Raw genomic sequence first — 18,114 nt, 5'->3', positions numbered from 1 at the left:
ATACAAGCATGCCCTTTGTAATACAGAGATTTGAGTCAGATTTTCTGTAAACGACATTGGGAGTTGCCCCTCCCTCCCCATCATTAATAGGCATTATAGTAAGTTAGCACACACTAAGTTCATTTGACACTCACTAAATTTCCCTAATATTGAGATCCTCCTTTATAACATACAAAAAAAAAAAAAAGAAATCCTTTCAACACTGTAACTCAACAGCCAATTCTTTAAACAGTTGTGAACTCAGATTAACCCTAAAACATTTTCGTGTCTCTAAAAGTCAAACTGATCAAGAAAATCCAGGATTTATTAATCTCTTCTGAAATACTCATCTTTTTAATATTATGCCAATGATGCAGCACCCTCAGGGAAGGTTTGCATTGCAGGTGTCAAAACTTGATTTACTAGTTAGACTATCCAGAAATGTCCCAAAGATCATTTATTCAGTGTCTTCACTATATCATTGCTTTTGCTGGTATCGTAACAGCAATAAGAATTTTTAGGTAACTAACTACTTCAGTGGTTAACGTGATATCTCAGTATGATCTTCCTATATAGCATAGTCAACATTAAGGATTTTACTAATGAAAACAGTTTCTATCATTATCATCCAAAGACACTATCAATAAAAAAAGGCAAGCATATTACTGTTACCCTAAGAAGTCTCAAGGAAATCAAATGATTGGCTATGCACACAGCTCTTCAGACTATGAATTTAGTAAAGACAGTTCGACAACAGTCAGTACCAGCTATACACAAAGATCCTATTTTGAATCTTGGCAAGAATTGTCCAGCTTATAGCTATAAGGCCATTTATGGTACCTAACACATGGCAATCACCATCTATATATATGTACACATAGAGTCAATGATCCTTTCAAGAAGACCCAACAATACAGGAAGAATATCTACATCTAAAGGTTGGGGGGGGGGGGGGGAAAGCTTACTTATATATCATTTGTTCTTGAATTAGGATGGGATCTGATAGGCTGTCTACAAGACAAGTAGAAATCAGCATGAGAAAACACTTGCAGAGCTGGTATCGAAAGAGACCTAAGGCTTGCTAGCGTTTTCTTTCACCTTTCACCCAATACCACCGTACTTTAAATATTTTTTGCAACTGCTACACCTTGCTTCTGTTGTGAACTCGGAGTGCATAACCCACAGAAATGAGAAAATCTGCTACAGAGAAAAACATGAAAATTTTAATTTCCTTTGCTCTTTTTGCTTTTAAAGGACTTCTTTCAGCCAGATTCTTTGTAACAAGGGTATTTAGCAGCTGTCTATTATTTTGATTAATTTAATCAGCTCATAAGGAATCATAAGTGTTGCCCTATCTACTCGACTCAGAGGAACAAAGCTGGAGACTGCTGGGAGATGAGGGGAAACACCCCAGAAGAGCTACAACCCTGTGTTAATACCTCTCAGAAGCAGGCAGTTACTCAGGATATGCACCAGCAGGAACTTAAAGCAAGACTTTCTTCAGGTTGCCTAGAGTTCATCTTCTGTTTTCTGGTCAAAAAATGCAGTGACCAATCTAATTAACCATCTAACTTTTCCTTCAATAAGTGAAAGCAATACAGCATAAAGCATACTAAACGAGTATGAAAGATGTATTACAGAATTAACACAGCTCTGCAACAGTTTTGACTTTGGAGACTACATGTACTTATTTTTTCAGTGTAATGTAATAGTATCTTTAGTATCTTTTTGTTTTCCTTTTCAGGAAGAGGTGGGTTTTTTGGTTTTGCTCCTTTTTTTAAATCTGATCAACTGAAAGCAATAATAAAATCAAAATAACAGAAGAGCAACCCTTTAGATAAGGTGGTGCCAATCTGTACGATTACATATGTTACTGTGATAACACTCATCCCCTCTTGTTACTCATTTGAGCCCAATTTAAGACCTGGAGTGAAAGGAAAATTTCCTTCTGGATATTGGTCAGGTCTATTTTAAGTCTGAGTACTTTCTTAGAATTACTTATTACCAGGTCCATAACCAGCTCTGAGATCTGTAAATTTTACAATTAAATGTTTATGCTTTGGTTAAACAAAATTCTAGCATGTCTCAGCCGTGACCACAGTCCATGGTGGCACAGCACCCAGCTACGGCTAGCATAGCGCACACCCTGCGAGGTCAACAACACTTTCCTCCATTATAAAAAATTAGGTGTGCCACTGGCACTTCTGGCAGCATAGCAAAATTGCAAAGACTGACCCCTCAGATGGATAAAGTTTACACCCAATTAATCTTGTTCTTTTTTTTTCTGTTTACAACCATTCAAAAGGCAAGCTGTCTTCACTGAAGGAGAAACGCTGCAGTAACGTTAAGGATCTGCTCTGGCTCTTACCCATGTTCAGGTCAGTGCAGACTGCTTCGCTATTTCACAGTTTCACCATTCTCAGAGCAAAGCAGGATTACTCAGATATGCTGCAGTTTACAACAGAGGCCCAGCAAAGAACAGAATATCTGCTTTGCGTACCTTGCTTTTTTCAGTTCAGCTGTGCCTTCAGCTCTCACACAGGCAGCTGTTTTATTGGCGCACACACGCGCATGTGTGTTTTTAAGGATGAAAGAAAAGCCTTTCATGAATATATCTTCCCTCTTATCTGAGCATGGTATTGATCAAGGAATCTGGTCTGCTACATGCTTAAATTCTTCAAGAGTCAGCCAGCAAAACAAGTCCAATAGACAGCATATTCCACCAACCTGACACTTCTATGCTGAATTTAAAAACATTAAAGAATAACACTCTGCACACATCAGATCTTTACATAACTGAGAAAAAATATTTATCATCATTACAAAGAAATTAATTCAGCTCCAGCAGCTTGCCCAAGGTCATGAAGAAAGCTGTGGTAAAAAGGAATGAGAATATGTTAGTAATATTCTGACCCTGCTGGGAGTTTTGCCAAGAAATATATTACAACTAGGTCTCAAAGGTGGTTCTCCAGCCTGTCAGATTTTGTGTCTTGTTTTGTGGACTACTCAACAGGTAAGAACTTAAGACAATGCATTATGAACAAACTTCCCCATTTCAAAGATTTTTTGGGAAACCACATTTTTTACACTGTTTCCTCAGCATAAATCATTTTTTGAATTGTTCTAATATTGTTCTGCTAGTTGTATGAGATTTACTTTCTCTAAGGTATATTCCATTAAACTAGGAGTTCACTGAATATGAGAGTTTCATTATTTCAAGAAAAAACTCTTAGAATTTAGAAATAACTACACTTTTAATAGCATGTGACAGTACCATATGACCCCAAACAATTACCTTCCACTGGGTCCTGGAAGTACACTACATGGTGTGCTTGTCTTCAGCTTGCTCAGTCTAACTTTTCTCCCCAACTACTCCAGTTGCACTATTTTATATAGCACAGTAAGATTTATACACAAAGCAGCCTGTAAGAATAAACAAGAAAAACCCTTCCAGAAACAACAATCTTGGCTCAATCTCATGGTCAGATAAAAATAACGCTGAGGGGAATAAAACCCCCAAATTTGGAGAAGAGGAAGACTTGAATACTTGGTTAAGCAAATGGTAGGAAGATCATATTCAGAGAAGGCTGAACAGAAAAGTCAAGGGGAAAAAGATTACATCGAAACATACTCTTGCTCCCGTCCTCAGACTCTCCCAGCTCCTTTAACTACCGATGCTAGGGAGATGCTGCTGCTGCTGGTTCTTGCTCTTCTCTCAAAATTGCAGCACAGGAATCCAATGCTGCTGATAAATTATGTATTACTGTTAAGAGTAGATTTTGTTTTGCTTTTTTAACTACTGTAAGTTTTGTGACAGAATTTAGTAACAAAAGGCCTTGGAGAAAATGCATGCTGTTCACTTCTTGTGCAAATGCCCTGAAAAATGAACCAAACAAAAAGGGCAGTGGAGCAGTGTTATAAAAATACAAAAATGATTTGGTTTTTGAACTTCACACACAGAAGCTGTCAGGAAAGGAAAATGGCAATATATTAACAGTAATGCAGGTGCTAACACAGTCAGTGACACCTATACAGACTTTTTGCTTTTATTTTTGTAAAAAAAATCAGATTTATTAGTGCCAACGTATGTTCATAGTAAGGTAACAGAAACTAAGCTAATCTGAGTAGCAACTTACATCAGAGGATACCAAAATAATATTTTTTGTAAGTGAAACATAATACTTCATTTTAGCTTGATTCTTGCCAACTACAAGTCCTCATTATCTGTCTATGAAGCCTTTAAAGAAAAGTTGCTACAGTCAAACAGGGTCCTGATAGAACTTGGCACATAAAGAAACAATTCAGTTTTCACCCATACAGTAACTCTCATTCTCCCAGAGCACTCATTCATACAATAATTACAGAATGCATATACATTATGACTAAAGCCACGTATGGCCTAAAGCACATAGAATATTTCAGTTCTAAACGTAACATATTTCTACATCAAAAGCAGGTCACTATTTACAGCAGATGATCTTGCTCTGCAGATGGGGTTTTTGCTCAAAGATTCTTTTGTTAGCATATGTTAAAACATCCAAGTCATCAAATTATTTATCAAATTAAAGGTGTATCTACAGGAAGATCTGTTTGATCATGTGCGAGATTTCTAAGGCAATAATAGTAGTTGTTCCACAGGACTAGTGCTGCTGTTGCAATGAGCTCTTCGTTGGAGCAGTAAGTCTTCATTCTTCAGATGCAGCCAGGCATAGTGAGACATTCATGATCTGCAAGATGTTGGCTCAAAAGTCTAAAACTTCTTGGTTTGTTTTTGTTTTTAATGTTCATGGAATAGCACCATAGGAATTCACTCTTGATAACAAATCCTGGGTCTGTTGTGTTGGTTTTTTTGCCATCACAAATACTCTTATTCCCAGGAAACAAATGCTCCTGTTCTCTCAACTCTTTGGGAAACCTCTCTCTTGGATACTACTGTAGCTTCATTTCTGATCAGCTAAAACAGACAATTAACTCATTCAACAAAGAGGTCTGAAGAAATAAAGCTTAGTAGCAGTTCCAAAATTACTGCTGAAAACAAAATCAGTAGGAGGAGTTTCAGATGATTCTTGATTGTTTCTCATGGATACAGGTTTTTATCTCAGTCTCTTTCTTTGTTCAGTGCAAAATAAGAGCACATCATCAGAGATAGCTTACTTAATCAGTAAACCTAACATTTTCAGACGCTTACATTATTCAAATTGAGTCTTCAGCTAGTGATGACCACTGTAACAGTTCAGACTTAACCGTTAGTAAAACAAAATGCTCTAAAATCATTTATGTTTCAGAAATACCATTTTCCAGTTTCAAAACACTGATAACCTGATATGACAGATGAATCCATAAAAAACACAGAAAAACATAGGAAGACCGCCCCATTTCATATCTTCTTACATGTCTTTGTACACATTGTATCCAAGATACAAAATCAAAGGAACCAGAATGAAATATAAAGACAGTATTTTGAGTGTGTGACCTGAAAGAGCTTTTTTTCTCCTGGACACCATACAATTATCAGAAGGAAAAACAGTCTGCAGGGTCACTTCCCCTGAATTTAACTGACTGATTCCACAGACATCCATGACAAGCGTCAAGCCATGAACAAAAGCTTTTATATTCTCCCTGGAAGCATGCAAAGTCCTTTCACCAGCTTTGCAAAGACAGTCAAGTATGGAGGCTGCACATTGTCATCATATCTATTCCACTGGGATAGGTAAACTTTTTTTTTCTGGTCTTATAAGTCGTCATTCCAACTGAACTCATAAAAAAATTTGTGCTAATAATTTCAGTTAAAAAAAAAAAAAAGAAAAAAAAGGCAAGCCTTCCTTCCTTCCTTCCTTCCCACTGTGCGTTCTTTCTTCCTTGCTCTCATTTTCTGGCAGAGAGGTTCTTGTGTTATTTTTTGGTCTGCATGCTATCTGGATATTTTATACTTCTGTATCGTATATGAAATCCTTTCTTGTTGATTGTATCATCAGTATGAAAGTGGAGTAAAATGGCTTCCCCCGCTGAATAAATTTCTTCTGGTGGCTAAAATAAATGAACAAACAAATAAATGAATGATCTGTCCACACTAATGTCTACTTATCCCATTCATTCAGGTTGTTTTTCTTCTGGGTATTTCTCTCTTTTATACTTTGCTGTGTAATTCCACTGGGTCTCATATACTGCCATCTGTAACTAACAGACTACTTCTACCCATTCAGCTCTAAATTGCAGGCTTGCATTGTTGGATTTTTGGAAAATAATGCAGACTAGAAGAACAATGAGAACGCACAAATTTCCACATTGGAAGTGTCCATACTACCTTTGCATGATAGGTATTATGTACTTATGTCCTTTCTTTGACGTGAGCTAGACCCTGAAAGTAAGAGGATGAAGACACTCTGCCAGGCAAATTTTTAGGTGGACTCTCAGGAAGTTACAACTCAAATTCCTCCAAGCTGGAGGTCAGCTTAAATCATGAAGTTTCAATTTTTATCTGCTGGCCAAAGTATTGAACTTATCCATTACAACTTTTTACTTTTGTATAAATCTCCAGTCACTCTTTCAGTCTCAAGCTCTGGGCCTGGAGAGCACCTCTTGCAGAATCTAAATAAATGTTGCATAATACTTTCTGAATCTGTTTTAAATTCTCCAGTTTGTATGGAATCTCTCTTTCATCTTTACTTATGAGATATAGAAAAACTAAACTTCTGTCTTTTCTGTCCTCCTTCCCAGATCTCTGTGATAGTTCTGTTCCAGTCATGCAAGTGACCAGGCAGGACTGTGTATAGTATTCTAAATTAAGACAAACAACCGACTCAGGTAATCACATATTATTCTTCATGGCCTGTTTTATTACTGAAGATGCGCATTGATGCAGAAGTACAAATTCAACTACCAAGTTCAAAAGTTGAAAAGGTGGTAAAGTATACTTACAGTGCCTTTTTTCTCCTTCAGCTCAGATTATTTTGCTTTTAATAGGAAACATGGGATTAAGTAGAAAAGTTATGTGCTGTGTTCTGAAGTCATTCATCCAAATCAAATCAAGAAAAAAAATGTAGAGAGAAAAATTGTCAGCCAGAAGCTGGGCCAATGCTCCAACGTGCTGCACTCCTACTTGCAAAATAGGCATACTAGCAAAGAAAAATGTTGTCGTTCGTAGAGTAGTAGATGCTGGCATCAGTTGTAGTATTTCTCTTTGAATATTGCCTACCGTTCTGTGGTAGCACCTTTCCTTTTTCCTTAAGTGTCCTAAAAGTGCCCTAAAGGTTTTAAATTGGCTTCACCTACAGTCAACTAGTCTGAATGACTGAGATGTCTGATCCAGCACAATGGATGAATCCAAAAAGTGGCATGTGGTTAATTAAGAGCTCCTACCATCTCATGTAGAGCCTTTCAGACTTTTTATCTAGGCAAAGAGCATATGTATGAGTGTGTGCTTGGATTCATACACATGTGAAGAACTGATGAGGACTCTTGAGACCATGTCACCAGCTTTCACAAGCAAAGCAGACAACAGAACAATGCAACTATGAAAAGACAAATAAGATACACCCCTTTCCAGGATGTCACCTAGCCAATTTCCTCCATGTCTCACAACTAACGTGACAGAGATGCTTTTGGGAAGATAGGCCCAAAGTACTCTCTCAGTTTAAGAGCTTCCCCCCCCCCCCCCCCCCGAAGTAGGTTTAAATAATAGATGAACATATTATAAATGCTTGCCTCTCATAAAATATGACTAGTTCATTCAGACTGAAACAATTCTAACGTGGTACCTTCCAGAACCAATGCAATTCTGCCTCCTTAATAGAAAATGCTGCTAACTTTTCTTTAAGGATGTTAACTGATACGCAGTCCACTGTCAGCTCCCTAAAACGTAACATAACATTACAACGCTTTGGGCCAAAAAACCCACCACCACACAAAAAACAACAAACACTCAACCTGCTCCCCTCTCCCCTTCCCCCAAAGAACAGAGAAGAAAATTTACTGGTTGAAAATACTTAAAATACTTAAAGGGAATGTCTTTAGAAATGAAAGAAATTTTGAAATCTGTAATTTAAAGAAATTTTAGAAATCTTTAATTTTGCTTAAAAAATACAGTACATTCTGAAGCATATAATCTGGTATCTTCATTATATGGGGTAGTAACCCATTCCTGCTCGTCCCTTCTCTGTCTTTCTTTTTATTTTTAGCATTTATTGGAGAAGAAAAAAAGAGTAAGTTTTAGCACCTAGTTACTTACCCCAGACCCACAAAATCGACCAAGTCTCATAGCTGACTTATCATGACCATCAAAGAGCTCCACGTAGTCATAACCACAATCTGCCTCCTCTTCAACCTCAAAAGTCTGAAACGATAACTCGACCCGACAGCCGCGCTCTGCCACCAGCAGCCAGTCGCAGTCCGCCTGAACCGGGTAGTTGTTATCGCCAAACTGAGCATGAGAGTACAGATCTTTGGGCTTGGTTTCAGCTTTCAGCCGACCACCACACTCTGTATAGAGGGAAAAAAAAAATACAGACTAAGAAGCTCGTTCAGTGCAGACGAGCATTTTCTTTCTGTAGATGCCTGGCCTGATTCAGGCTGAGTGGATTTTTACTTCACAAACAGATCAACCGAAGAATGTGTAATGTGAAGCAGTGTGAATACAGAAGGCTGAAACTGATCCCTGTTTTTAAGTGGTTTTGGACAGTATTTTGGACTGAGTTCTAAACAAAAACTTACTGTTGCATTGTGACCATTTGTCAAGTAACGGGCTAAAGATGAGTACGGGACACTCCCAAACTGATGAAGCCCAATTGTGGATAAAACAAACCAGAAAAAAAATGAGACACCAAGAAGAAGTGTCAATGGAGGAAGCCCGGGATAATATATCATTCCGAGTTTTCCCTACATAAATGCTTTTTTATAACTACAAAGACTTGAGTATATTTTATAAATAATTTTCAAGTAAAAGACAAAGAGACAGGGAACACCAAGGTTGTAGGAAAAGTCGTTCAAAGGACAGTAAATTCTTCAGACAGACATTCGAGAGGTACCTAAGGTCAGCAAGGCAAATGCTGCAAGGGGGGCATCCACATTTCAGGAGTGCCAGCCTTTCCGTGTGGGTGACCGACACCGTTTGGTCAAGTGCGTGAGCAGGATGCAACCAGCGGGAGCACCCGCAGCAGCCCAGCGTTTTGCAGTAGCATCAGCGCCGTTGTCCACGCTGTGCCTGGAGAGCCAGCTCGACACCGGGCACCGCTGCTGAGCCTGCTAGCGCATTTGCTGCATCGTTCATGGGCACCGATAGGCATTTCCCTGCAAAAGACAGCGGCTGGGAGAAAGCTGCTGCTACCAGAGCGCTCCTGAGGGAAGTCCTAAAGACAAGATTGTTGCCCTATGCCATAGCAATATTTCCATTACAAATCTCTATTTGTACTCTTCAGTAAAACGTGTTGCTTGAGAGCCTGTTTGCATCTGCTCTAAAAGTTCATAATTCAAATATGAACGAACTTACTGTCTAGTCTAATAAACTGTCCTTTAGCCAGTTTGCCCAAGGAGAACAGAAACTACTGAAAATGCACGGAACAAAAAAAATAGTTTTTCTGTTCTAAGAATTTTCAGTAGTTATAATTAAAATTTGTATTGTATTCCAAATTTCCAGTGAGCTGAGATTTTACAATAACTTAAATGTATAGCTGCTCTGCATCTGCCAAATAAAAGTGCTATTACAAGGCAGATGGAAAATTATATTCAAAATAAAAAATGCATTGCTTATTATGCTTCCAGGAGATTGGTGGAGACTTACTTTCTTTACAACTATGAAGATTTCAACAAAAATGGCATAATTTAGTTTTGGCCTTGGTTTCTTATCGAGAATAAGCCAACCCTTACAGCAACAGATAAAACTATCAAGTGCAAATGAGCTTTAACCAAAATCTGACATTCACAAGTTTTTATTCTATTTTTATGAATAAATGAATAGACAATTTATCTACATTTTGATCAAATGTACATTGATCATTTTATAATAATCCAAAACAAATTACTGAACTCATACACTTCTAAATTTGGGTGAAGAGAGAATTTGAATAAGACCGCAGTAGCAATGACTCCACCTGCACTAAACATGACCAACTGCAATGTTATATTATGCAGAGTCATATTTCATGTAGGAATTGGTGACTATAATGAGCAAATCCATATTTTTGAAAAAGGCATGTATTTTTTATTAATAAGGAAATTAAGGAAAACAAACAGGAAACAAATTATGTAAGTGGAGTAATCCATTTATGCATGATCTGTTGTTCAATCTGAAATTTTTAAGTCTTTTAGAAGACAGAGAAGAGCATATGATAAAATTGGGATTCTTCACAGATTTCTTCCTCATTGTTACACTAATTTACTGATAACTTTAAAAAAAATCATGAAAAAGAAAGACTGGAATGTTGCCAGCATTAAAAAAAAATCCTCCCTGCTTCAGACACAAAACAGCTGCTAAAGGATAAAATGTTTAATGAACTGTCCGCATTGTTTCCCTGTGCTTGCTGCAGTGTATATGAGCTTAAAGAAATGGTGTAGGCATACTAGCAGCTGCAGAAAATTTAAGCTTGTATGGCAATTCCCTTTCCTCCACTCTCCTCCCAAGGAATATAGCCTTAGATTTTTAAAAAAAGTATTGATTTTGGAAATTAGAAGTCAAATTTTCAATTCCTTTGGTACTTAACTGTAGTTTGAGAAGTCTACGTCTAGCCTGCACAATGCAGCTCTGTATTGGCATCGCACAAATGGCGATGGGTCTGCACAGAACAGGGCAGCACCATGCAGCAATATTTAGGGTTGATACCAGAATTAACCTAACTGCACTGACTGCTGCTTTCCATTTTACAGGTATATCTGCTCTGCTGTAGATATAGTGTATATATCTCACTGCAAACAAATATGACTGACTTCCAAAGTGCTATTGATCTGACAGCTTCAGATGGAAGATTTTTTTTTTCTTCAACTAAGGAACAAAAACTATTAGGCATCTCTTGTTTCCTCCCTTTTTTAGGGGTTCTCAGGCCTCTCACAGCCTTAAGGATAAAAATGACATAGTCTCTTGGCTGTTTGATAAGCTGGACGGATGGGAAGAGCTTAAACCTACCAGCTCCCACTCTACCTGAACTAATGAAACTGATTTTACGTTTGATACAGCATTGCCATACTGAACTATCACAGCCATTTAGGGAGCGATTCAGGAGTGTGAACATGCATCTAGGGCCACCTGGGATGCCCAGGTCTGCCAGAGGCATCCCCACCGGTCTGGCAGACAGGATAGGACCTACAGCAGACCTGCGACCTTCTGCAGCAGCAGCTGAGGGTAGGCATGACAGACAAGGGGGTCTAGAAGGAAACCAGATGCCGGTGTTCAGGCGTCTGAACCACTCCCTGGGCAACATTTTTCAATGTTCTGTTGGAAGCATTTTTCTAAATTCCTTCTAAATGGGCTACACCTTTTCTGACAGGGAAAATATAACAGAAATGCTTTCCAAAAGTACATGGCACTTTAAAAACCACATTTTATAGGTTTTGCTTTGTCCAAGAAAGCCTTTCTAACCAATCTATTTTTTGAAACCTTAGGGCCCTGCTACTGCAGATTTATGCTATGGTCTGAAATGTTCGATTCATTCACATTTGGAATTTTTGAAGCTAGGATCTTAAGCCAAAAAGTGTCACATGAGAGGAATCAACATCACTGATAGGACCTACAAGACAAAGAGGTCATTAAATCATGAAGATGGTGATTTAGCAGACAAAATAGACTCCCTGATTCATATTTTAAAATAATATTTAAAACATTTTATGTAGATTATGATACAGAACTCTAAACATGAGATGTATGAATTTTATGTTAAATTTTCATTTTTTTGTGTGAGAGTTTCTTGTGCACATGGAACCATATACTCATTTAATAAATTCAAAGCTTTAACCTGCTGAAGAAATAGAACTGTATATTCTTATTAATTATCACATATTACATATTTATCCTTTGAAGTGTTCTCGAGGTAACCTCAAAAGTCTGACAAGTGCAAAATTTTTATATCAAGATTAGAAAAAAGACAGTGATCAAAAACTTTGTACAGGTTGTACACATCAACCCAAAACATTGCTAGAAATACAAGAGCACAGACACCTTTGGGCATAGGATCCAGGGACTGCTTCATAGCTGTTGTATGACAAGTCCTTCCACTGAGCGAGTTCCACCCAGAAGTGAAGGGAGCAGCTTCCTCCGCTCCCCTTGTCTACCCTTGCACAGCTAGACAGGATTAAAAGCAATCTTGCCTACTTCATTGCATACTGCCTATTATTATTTGCTAGAGAAAATAAAATAAGAAAATATAACAGATGCTTTAAACACTTGTCAGATATCTATTCATTAATGCGTGTGTTCAAAAGCACATAGGTAAAATTCCTGCTGAATGCCTGTGTTTGGCTCAAGACGGCAGGAAAAGGCTACAAATTCTGTGCTCTCATTCAAATCGTTCTGTGGTGCCTCTCGCAGCACATGCTCATAGTTAACTTAATGAATGTTTTGTGCAAAAACAGCCTACAGAAATATAAGCCCAATCTTAAGGGAGCCAAATTTCATAATTTTTACAGCATTCTTAAAAACTGGGCAGATTTTATTCTTCAACTTTTCTCAGAAACGCACTAGTATATATGCTCAGAAAGTTTTTACAGTTAAGGCATATAAAACTGCAAGTAAGCATACATGAGGGAAATTCCATCAAGTCATAATGTAACTAGAGTCAGAGAATATAAATTTGAAATTCTTTCATATAATGACTGCTTCAACTCTGCAAATTGAAAGTGAGAAAATAAGTAAGACAGTAGTTTTACAACACCTGTTCCCCCAAAAGAGTTCTGACCTTCATTTACCTCATGGTAATAAAATAAATACCATTATTACCATTCCTGGCTAATTTTGTATCTATAGCAAGGGATTATTGTGGTAAGGAAAGCAAATGTAGTGCCATTTTTGTAAAACAGGATCTTCAATAAGAAAAATAAATTGAATGACAGGTTAACACCCCTCCCCCCCCCCCACACACACACTGTTCGCTTTTGAGGCCAAGAACATGAAGTGAAAAGCTGTTGAAATTCTGTTGCCTACTGGTTTTCTCTGAAAGCGAAATTAAATTAATAAAGTTTTAGAACTGCTCTTAACAAAGCAGAAGAAAAAAAAGAGAAAAGTGTGCTTATATTAATGTATTAGGACTTGTTAGCTGAGCATTACACATCAGCTTTATGAATTCTGGGGATAATATCAAATGGTATGGTTAAGAAGAGTGACTAATCAGTTTGCCTACTATCTTCTAATAATAACTGCTACCTGCCAAGTAAAGCTTACTGTACTCGCAGAGAGTGTTATAAATCCTTTCATCAGTAATATTTATTTCCAATATATCGCCTGAATGAGAATGGACTGCGGAAAGCAAAGACAGACATTACAGCTGAAAAAGAAAAAGAAAAAGCCTTCAGAGGGGGTGCTGGAGGTTCACAGATTTAGCACTAGGAGTCAGTGTGCACCAAGCAGCCTCAGGAAAGTGCTGTGCATGCTACGAAAATGTCTCAAGAAATGTATTAATGCAACTGCGAAAACTACTTTAAGTTTCAGTATTTTCCTCAGAACACAAAATTAAATGGCAAATGTGAAGAATATTATATTTTTAAGGTGTTAAGACAGTCTTCAGTATTGTTTTTCCTATTCTATTTTGACTTGCCTTTTCAGCTCTACAGAAAAGTAATAGCTGTTTATACAAAGCCCAGATCTTTGTTTAAGTTAGAACAGGAAAGTAAGAGGTACATCACATGCCACAGTAAAGTATTGCCATTACAAATGCAATGAGAAGCCATTGAAACTTCTGTAAACTGGTTGCGTGAATTCTAAGAAACATGTCTTAGACTGTCTATGCCATAGTCTTTTATTGGATCTTGTTTCAAAGTCTTTTAATCACTTACCTATAAAATTAAAATTACCATAATTTTAATTAAAGCGAAATCTGAGAGTGATCAAGTAAGCAAAAGAATGGGAGCAAAAGAGAGAGAGAAAGACATGCCTAAATTATAGAGAATATTTTCTCCAATCTCAGACTTTTCCTACTGCTCTTAAGGTTTTGTTACATATAGTTGTAACACTGTGTTGTCCAATAAATCATCCCAGTTCCTTCCGCAGAAGGAAGGGGAAATTATTAGTAAACCACATCCTAATTTTCTGACCTGTGGAGTGTGTTGCTTGGAAGCCTTTTCTTTGAACCGATGCATCAGAAATAAATCGGATGAACATTTTATTTCCAGTAGCAATAAGAGGATCCGGTAACTTATTGCCACATAAGCGTCCCAGAATTGGTGATTTTTCGGTTTCACCATCAAACACTTCCAAGTGGTCATAAGCACATTCTTGGTGTTGTTCTATCTCAAATTCATTAAAAGTCTGGAAAAAAGAGATTCAATGTATTATTATATTTACTGTATTTGTAAGGTAAATATTTACCACAAACATGTTTCAAAATGCAATGTACATACAGTTAAATGAGCTTTTCTGCTCCTGCGGGCCTGCAGCTTTGAATAACGTACTGATTTTAATAAAGTGGAATAATAATTAAGACAGTGAATTTTAAAAAATTGGCAAGGCATCCTTCTTACAAGAGAGATTAGTATCCATAACATAATAGCAAATCTGGAACACTACTGCCTATTGAATTTGTACTGATATTTTGTATGGTTATTCCAAATTTCACTTTACCTTCAAACAAACCAGAAAGCAGGAAATCTATTTGTTCCTCCAATAGTTGAGGCCTTGAAACATTCATGAAAAATAATGCCCTTTTCTAGATATTTACTTCACACCAGTTTACATAGCTGAGAATGACCTTTCTATGTCATTGTGTATAGGTAAAGCATATACAACACAACTCCTTGAAAATTATATTGTCTAACCTATCTAGAAACCTAACTTCTGTAACAACAACAATATTTCTGGCTGTACCCAGCATATTAAGATCACATTTTTGCTAGTGAAATCATTGTGAAAAATAGCAAAAGAATTTTTACTTTATTAAAAAAACTCCATCAGACTTGCTTTTGCCCTCCTGATCTCTCCAAAGATGATGCAAATTGTGATCACTGTGTTCAAGCCATTGCAACAAATTTAACTTCATTTCAAGCTTGTGATGTTTCTCCTACAATTGAAAACTTTTTACATTAGCTTTTCAGTTCCTGGAGATTCTCACAATTGCTCCCAGAGCTCATGGAGGCTTGTGAGGACAAATTCAGTGCTATTAAAAATTGTAAATTGTGAGTCCTTAGGGGTAGAGCCTGGGCAGCTACCTTTTAAAGACTCTCAGAACTGAGATTACTCAAATGTAGAGTATGCAACTGCAGACATTTCCCCAATTTGTATGTCTTACCCTACAGAAACTGCTAAAAACACATCAAACTAATACCTGCTTTTCAAATAAGGAAGCTTATCTTCTAAGCTTTGACTGGTATCAACAAATTTATTTCAAAGTAGGCATCTAAGAGACTTCAGTTGCAACTTTTTGACCAAGGCCAAATTTGAACCAGAAACCTTAGAATTAAAAAGCTAGTACTTTCCTCCCACATAAACACTGAGAAGGTCTTATAAACATACACTTCTTTGTGAATTTTCACAAGTAACCTAAAATTCAAGGCAAAATTCAGAAATCTGCTTCAGGCAATAAAAGCTCATAAAAACACTACGTATAAATGTTCCTAATAAGTAACCAGACACCTGAGTTTTTAATGGAAAAAAATAAGAGATTAAGAAACAACATTTAAAAGGAAAAAACTGTCAAATACTGAAGATACATCATAATTGCACATTCTACCTGGTACACCAAAGCAAGTCTAATCTACTGACTCCCTTGTGGAAGCCAGCCAACGTGAAATGTGATGGCGCTTAATATTAACAGCTGACCTAAAGGAAATAGGAACAGTGAACGTATAAACCTCTTTGCCAGAAGAGCCAGAATAGCACTTTTGGCTTGTGAAAACGGGACAGTTACATGATACAATGGATATAGGTTCACTGCACAAGAAAATTTGGGTTTTATATTAAGGGAAGGAAACTGCAGAAGCAGTAAAAACAGCTGTGCAGCAGTTCCTTCCTCTTGCTGCTCTTAAATTGCAGTCAGCCATCTTATTTTTATGATGCCAAGTATATGCTGTCATTGATAACCAAATAAAATCTGATGAATTAAAAAAACCAAAAGGCTGAGAAACTAACTGTAAGGAAGTTAGTTAAATATAGAATTGAGTCAAGCCAATTTGGAATCAATAGGAGTAATAGATGCGGTCAAGAGCAGCCTGTAGAACTTAGTTTTCTTTTAAAGGAAAATTACATTAATATTTTTTCACTTCCTAAACCTATAAGAGAGATGTTACCTTGATAAGTGGTATGTGCTATATTAGGTCCCATTGAAGAAGAACAGAAGAAAGTCCTAAATACATTGTGAATTTAACAATTGATTCTAGCAATTATAAATGGAACCAAAGGATTTTCTAAAAGGAAAAGCAAATTTTAATATTAGATCTTTTAAAAGGTCAAAACAAGTCATCTTCTAAAACACACAGAAATAATCTCCCCTTTTAAGGAAAAGCAGTCAGTTCCCAGCAGTGGACTATGAGCAGGCTTGAAAGACAAGAACTGACACCATCTTTCTTCAAAGTTGAATATAATAAAGGAGTTGCTACTAACTTTCTCTGTACTGTTTAGTGACAAATGTTTACTGATAAGCTGTAGTATGATTAAATCACACTTCATCTTCCTGGGACAAATACTTCTGAAAATCTAGCCCAACTTGACTACGATCCCCACTTTGATGGTCTCATTAGTGGGAAGGCTGTTCAGGAGCGTTACGTATAGCTTCTGAACATCCAACCCTTTCTATCTATAGCACTGTGAGTAGATATGCTGGTGGCACTTCTGGATAGCTGCCTGCATGGGATACTTAAGTCTGTCTCTTATAAACATCCGGCTGATTAGCTTATGAAAATCTCTCCCCCTTTCTGTGGTACATGCATTTTCAAAGTCATCTTTATCTGCACATTTCATTTAAAAATTCCAAAGTGCATATCCATTTTTTTCATAGGCTTCTTAATTACACAGAATGCTTAACTTTACCCTTTTCAGGGAGGGACTTCAATGATTATCACTGTGAGAGCAATTACAAGAAAAGATTAGTTTCTGTATACCAACCCCCTCATAAAATGAAGCACAGACTCACAATTCCTGTGCTTTTGTTAGCATGGAGAGATCAATTCTCTCCTTGTTTGATTTGGCTAAGTAAACTGTGAGGAGTAAACTTAAATTTGGTTTGAAAGTCCAAGAAGAAATATTTATCTACAGTGGAAGTACCGTATAACTATTAATAATACAGTAACTTGCTGTACCAGACAGATTTTGAAGATCTTGTAAGGTAGGAGATTGACCCTACTAGCTTTCACAGAAAAGTGGATTTCAGACTCCAAATCATGTCGGTATTTTTGAAAATTCTATGTAGAAAAATTCTGTCCAATTTCTCCAATTTCACTGGAGAAAGCCAATTTAAAAACATTTTCTTTTAAAGCAGACACACGCAATATTTCCTTAAATAAATCTTTATGCGTGAGCTTTGCCTGCTGAATTTAAAAGCACTGAAAAGTCTTTTACAGAAACATGCCCATGCCTGTGATGACCTTTGGTTTACACACACACACGATGAAGTTCACTTGTTCAGATGTGCCAGTAGGAAGGCCTTCTGCCTTGAAAACCTGTTTCTCACCCTTTGAATGGACAGAGCCACTACTCACCATCCTCTTCCCCTCTCTCAGCAGGAAGAGTTTAACTATTTTACTTCTGGAGAACAGAGGTCAATGCATGATCCCATATCACCATCAGCAGTAGGAGTTTTGGTTTTGGCTATGCCTTTTATCCATACATTAGTGTAGACTATTGCTTCTACTACTTCTAAGCAGAGATGTTTTTTCTTCAGCTTATTTGCTCCCAAGCATTTGTAAAATCACTTTATCAGTTTTTTAAGATATGCAGACAACTTCTGTCATAAAGAGAGCTCATTGCTCTCTTCCTTTTTGCAGTCTTTCTGTGTGGACAACAATCCTTTC

General features: G+C 37.1%; 1 protein-coding gene across 2 annotated transcripts in view; it reads right to left on the bottom strand.

The window, feature by feature from the left end:
* Positions 1 to 4,009: 4,009 nt before the first annotated feature.
* The window catches only part of TLL1 (tolloid like 1), a 142,525-nt gene continuing 128,420 nt past the window's right edge, over positions 4,010 to 18,114 (bottom strand). For both annotated transcript variants that reach the window (XM_026122905.2, XM_026122906.2), the window contains exons 20-22: positions 14,209 to 14,422; positions 8,207 to 8,457; positions 4,010 to 6,006 (exon numbers count right to left, since the gene is read on the bottom strand). In XM_026122905.2, the coding sequence (XP_025978690.1) occupies positions 5,872 to 6,006; positions 8,207 to 8,457; positions 14,209 to 14,422 (600 nt within the window). In that variant the 3' untranslated portion in view covers positions 4,010 to 5,871. The remainder of the gene's footprint in view (positions 6,007 to 8,206; positions 8,458 to 14,208; positions 14,423 to 18,114) is intronic.

Source organism: Dromaius novaehollandiae, chromosome 4, assembly GCF_036370855.1.
Source record: "Dromaius novaehollandiae isolate bDroNov1 chromosome 4, bDroNov1.hap1, whole genome shotgun sequence".
Classification (NCBI taxonomy): domain Eukaryota; kingdom Metazoa; phylum Chordata; class Aves; order Casuariiformes; family Dromaiidae; genus Dromaius; species Dromaius novaehollandiae.
The sequence above is the reverse complement of the archived record's forward strand: the minus strand, read 5'-3'. Positions and strand labels throughout refer to the sequence as shown.